Below are 3567 nucleotides of genomic sequence, written 5' to 3'. Positions count from 1 at the left end.
CCATTCCAGATGCTGGTATAGACCACCCTCGTCACACACGCGTACGCGCGCACACACTCACTCTCTGTCTCATGTTCGCTCACTCCGGTCTCTCAGTTGCTGGCACTAATGACATATGGGCTGTCTGGCCCCTGGTTCTACTTCGGTTGCTGCACTCACACCCCTGTGCTCCCACATTCCTGCAGAAGAGAGATTCCCTCGCACAGGAAAAAGTTAGGAATTCAGTTTAATGAGAAGACAGAACAGAGTGCACTGGTCAGGCTCCTCCTCTAAACATCCCGTAAGAAGTCCTGTGCAATCCAAAATGCTCTTTCACTGCGTCCCAGAATGTGTCCTACACCCCTCGGCAACACATCCCTTAGTCCAAAGGGTGATCCAGAGTTCTGCTTTCAATGACTCGTCTTGATGTGACCTGGACAACAAGGCTGATGGCTCTCCCAGGGCAGCCCTGGAAGGAGCTGGGACAAGATGCTCATTCCTCAGGAGCCTGTCATTTGGGTTCCCACCTGCCACTGTGCCACTGTGCTCTTCCTGGTTTGTGGAGATGGGCTCTTGAGGAGCTGATGGCTCTCCTCACATGGGCCTGGCAGCAACCCGGGCAGGATATTAACTGAGTTACTCCTCCTGTCATTGTTTGTGCCTTCTTTGTGTGTGGAGATGAGCTTCTCATCACTGAACCTAACACAAGCTAAAAGGAACAGCAATCTCCTGAGGTGTCTGTGTTTGGAGGTGCCGTACATATGCATGGGCATTATTTAACATATGACACCAGCTCAGTGGAATCGCTCTCCAGAAATGCATCCTGGTTAGGGGAAAAGCTGTGCTGTGGCATGGGCAATGGCTTCCTTCAGGGCCCGTAGCACAGTCTTGTTTCTAAGGCTGTAGATGAAGGGATTTAAGAATGGGTACAGGACAGTGTTCAGCAAAGCTACAATTGTGTTTGTCTCCATGGAAACAGCTTCAGAAGGACGCACGTAGAGAGCGATGCAGCTCCCATACACAATGGCCAAGGTGGTGAGATGGGAAGAACATGCAGTAAAAGCTTTTTTCCTCTCAAAGATGACTGGCAGGTGTAGAATAGAGAAAAGGATGCCCAAGTAAGATGCCAGAGTTAAACAGAAGGAACCCAGTAGGACACATGATAAGAAAACAGAGTCTGCTTTCCAAAGCAGGCTGGTGTCAGAGCAGGACAATTTGAATAAGGGCGAGGTGTCACAAAAAAAATGGCGGATCTTTTTTGAGCCACAGAAAGTCAGCTTGTAGAAGAGGACCGGACAGTAACGCGAGAGTGTGATGCCTGTGACCCAAACAGCAACAGCCAGGTGGATGCAGAGCTGAGGCTTCATGATGGCAGCGTAACACACAGGCTGGCAGATGGCACCGTAGCGGTCAAAGGACATGACAACAAGGAGAACAAGATCTGTACAGCCCAGGCCAAAATGGAAATAGGATTGGGCAAAGCAGCTACTTCGTGAGATTGTCCTCCTTCCAGAACTCGACTCCAGTGTCATCTGCAAACTTGCTGAGGGTGCACTCGATCCCCTCATCCAGATCATTGATAAAGATGTTAAAGAGAACAGGCCCCAACACTGAGCCCTGCGGAACACCACTGGTGACCGGCCGCCAGTTGGATTTATCTCCATTCACCACCACTCTCTGGGCCCGGCCCGCCAGCCAGTTTTGGATCCAGCGAAGCACACACCCGTCCAAGCCATAGGCAGCCAGCTTCTGCAGAAGAATGTTATGGGAAACAGTGTCAAAGGCCTTGCTAAAATTGAGGTAAACAACATCCACAGTTCTTCCCTCATCCACTAAACGGGTCATTTTATCGTAGAAGGAGATCAGGTGGGTCAAACAAGACCTGCCCTTCATAAATCCATGTTGACTTGGCCTCATCATCTGACTGTCTTGTACGTGACTCATGATAACACTAAGGATGATCTGCTCCATGAGTCTCCCTGGCACTGAGGTCAGACTGACAGCCCTGTAGTTCCCTGGGTCTTCCCTCTTACCTTTCTTGTAGATCGGCGCCACGTTCGCCAGCCTCCAGTCAGCTCGTACCTCCCCCATTAGCCAGGATTGTTGGTAAATGGTGGAAAGTGGCTTGGTGAGCACTTCCGCCAGCTCCCTCAGAACTCTTGGGTGGATCTCATCCGGCCCCATGGACTTCTGCACATTTAAGCTGTGCAGCAGTTCGCTTACCGTTTGCTCTTAAAAGAAACCTTGATAAATCTCTCCATCTCCACCAGTTGGTTGTAGAGGCACATCACCCTGTGAGTTGGTCTGACCATTAAAGACTGAAGCAAAGAAAGCATTGAGTGCCTCAGCCTTTTCTTCATCCCCAGTCACTATTTCTCTCATTGCATTTAGCCAGGGGTGGAGATTCTCCCTAACCCTCCTTTTACTGTTAAGGTGTTTGTAGAAACTTTTCTTATTGTCTTTTATGTTGGCTGCCAGATTAAGCTCCAGCCGGGCTTTTGCCTGTCTAATCTTCTCCCTGCATTGTCTCACAGAATCCTTGTAGTTTCCATGAGTGATTAGCCCCTTCTTCCATCGGTCATAGTCTTTCTTTTTCTTCCTGAGCTCTGGCCAGAGCTCTCTGTTCAGCCAGGCTGGTCTTCTGCCTTTCCGGCTCGTCTTGCGGTTCACTGGGACAGCCTGCTCCTGGGCTCTGAAGATTTCCCTCTTGAGAATTGTCCAGGCTCCCTGGACCCCTTTGCCTTTCAGGACCAACTCCCAAGGGACCCTTCCAACCAGTCTCCTAAGAAGGTTGAAGTCTGCCCTCCGGAAGTCCAAGGCAGCAGTTCTGCTGACCCCTCTCCCTACTGCTTCTGTGACTGAAAATTCTATTATTTCATGGTCACTATGAGGTGACATATTTTGTGTGCTCTTTGACTTAGTTATCACCAGAAAGGTCTCCCAGGCATTTGTTCCTCAAGGCAGGACTCTGAAGGAAAAAAGCTAACGGTGGGAATCAAATGAGGGGCTACTTGAACCAACTCAAACATTACTGGTCAGAAGGGACCAGATGTACAAATTTCTGTTTACACGGTGGGAGAGATGATGTCATCAGCTTGCTGGACCATGCCCATGGCCTATGAAAAAAGTCATGAAAATTTACAGACTAGGGACAAATTTCTGAAAACAAAGACTTCTTACACATTTATGGCACTGGGTTGTTTCTTACAAATGATTCAACTTCTGCCTAACATCTTCAATCGGGTTGATACAGTTGCCCACACACAGGTGACCACTGCCTTCAAGATTCCCAGGGGTGCTAAAACCCCACATGGGACTGGGAAATGTGACCCGGAACTGATGGGAGCCTTTCTGAAGCAGAAACTCATGGACAGGCAGGGTGGGCCAAATCATCTCAGCTGAAACAACTCATTTCTCTCCCTGGAGTAGAAAAGGATGTCTGGAACATTACAGCCAAGCTGCCCAGTGTTGGAGGAGAATGAGAAATGAGAGGGTCTAGAGGCTGCAGAGTCTACACAGAACATGCTGCTGTAACCCAGATATGTTGGGGTTAGTGCAGATTTGGCTGTTCTAACGAGAGCGTTTCAT

General features: G+C 49.3%; 1 protein-coding gene across 1 annotated transcript; it reads right to left on the bottom strand.

Annotated features, from left to right (window-relative positions):
• Nucleotides 1-806: 806 nt before the first annotated feature.
• LOC147525850 (olfactory receptor 6E1-like) lies at nt 807-1547 on the bottom strand. The gene has a single exon (XM_086630880.1). It carries the CDS (start codon nt 1545-1547, stop codon nt 807-809), a length of 741 nt encoding a protein of 246 aa, XP_086487006.1.
• Between the last annotated feature and the right edge of the window lie 2020 nt (nt 1548-3567).

This window comes from Tauraco erythrolophus, unplaced genomic scaffold (genome assembly GCF_009769465.1).
Source record: "Tauraco erythrolophus isolate bTauEry1 unplaced genomic scaffold, bTauEry1.pri scaffold_57_arrow_ctg1, whole genome shotgun sequence".
In the NCBI taxonomy this organism is placed as follows: domain Eukaryota; kingdom Metazoa; phylum Chordata; class Aves; order Musophagiformes; family Musophagidae; genus Tauraco; species Tauraco erythrolophus.
Note: the sequence above shows the minus strand (reverse complement) of the source record. Positions and strands in the feature narration are given on the sequence as shown.

Coding starts and splice junctions, on each gene's coding strand:
- LOC147525850 (XM_086630880.1), bottom strand. CDS start 1,547: ATGAGGGGATCGAGTGCACCCTCAGCAAGTTTGCAGATGACACTGGAG.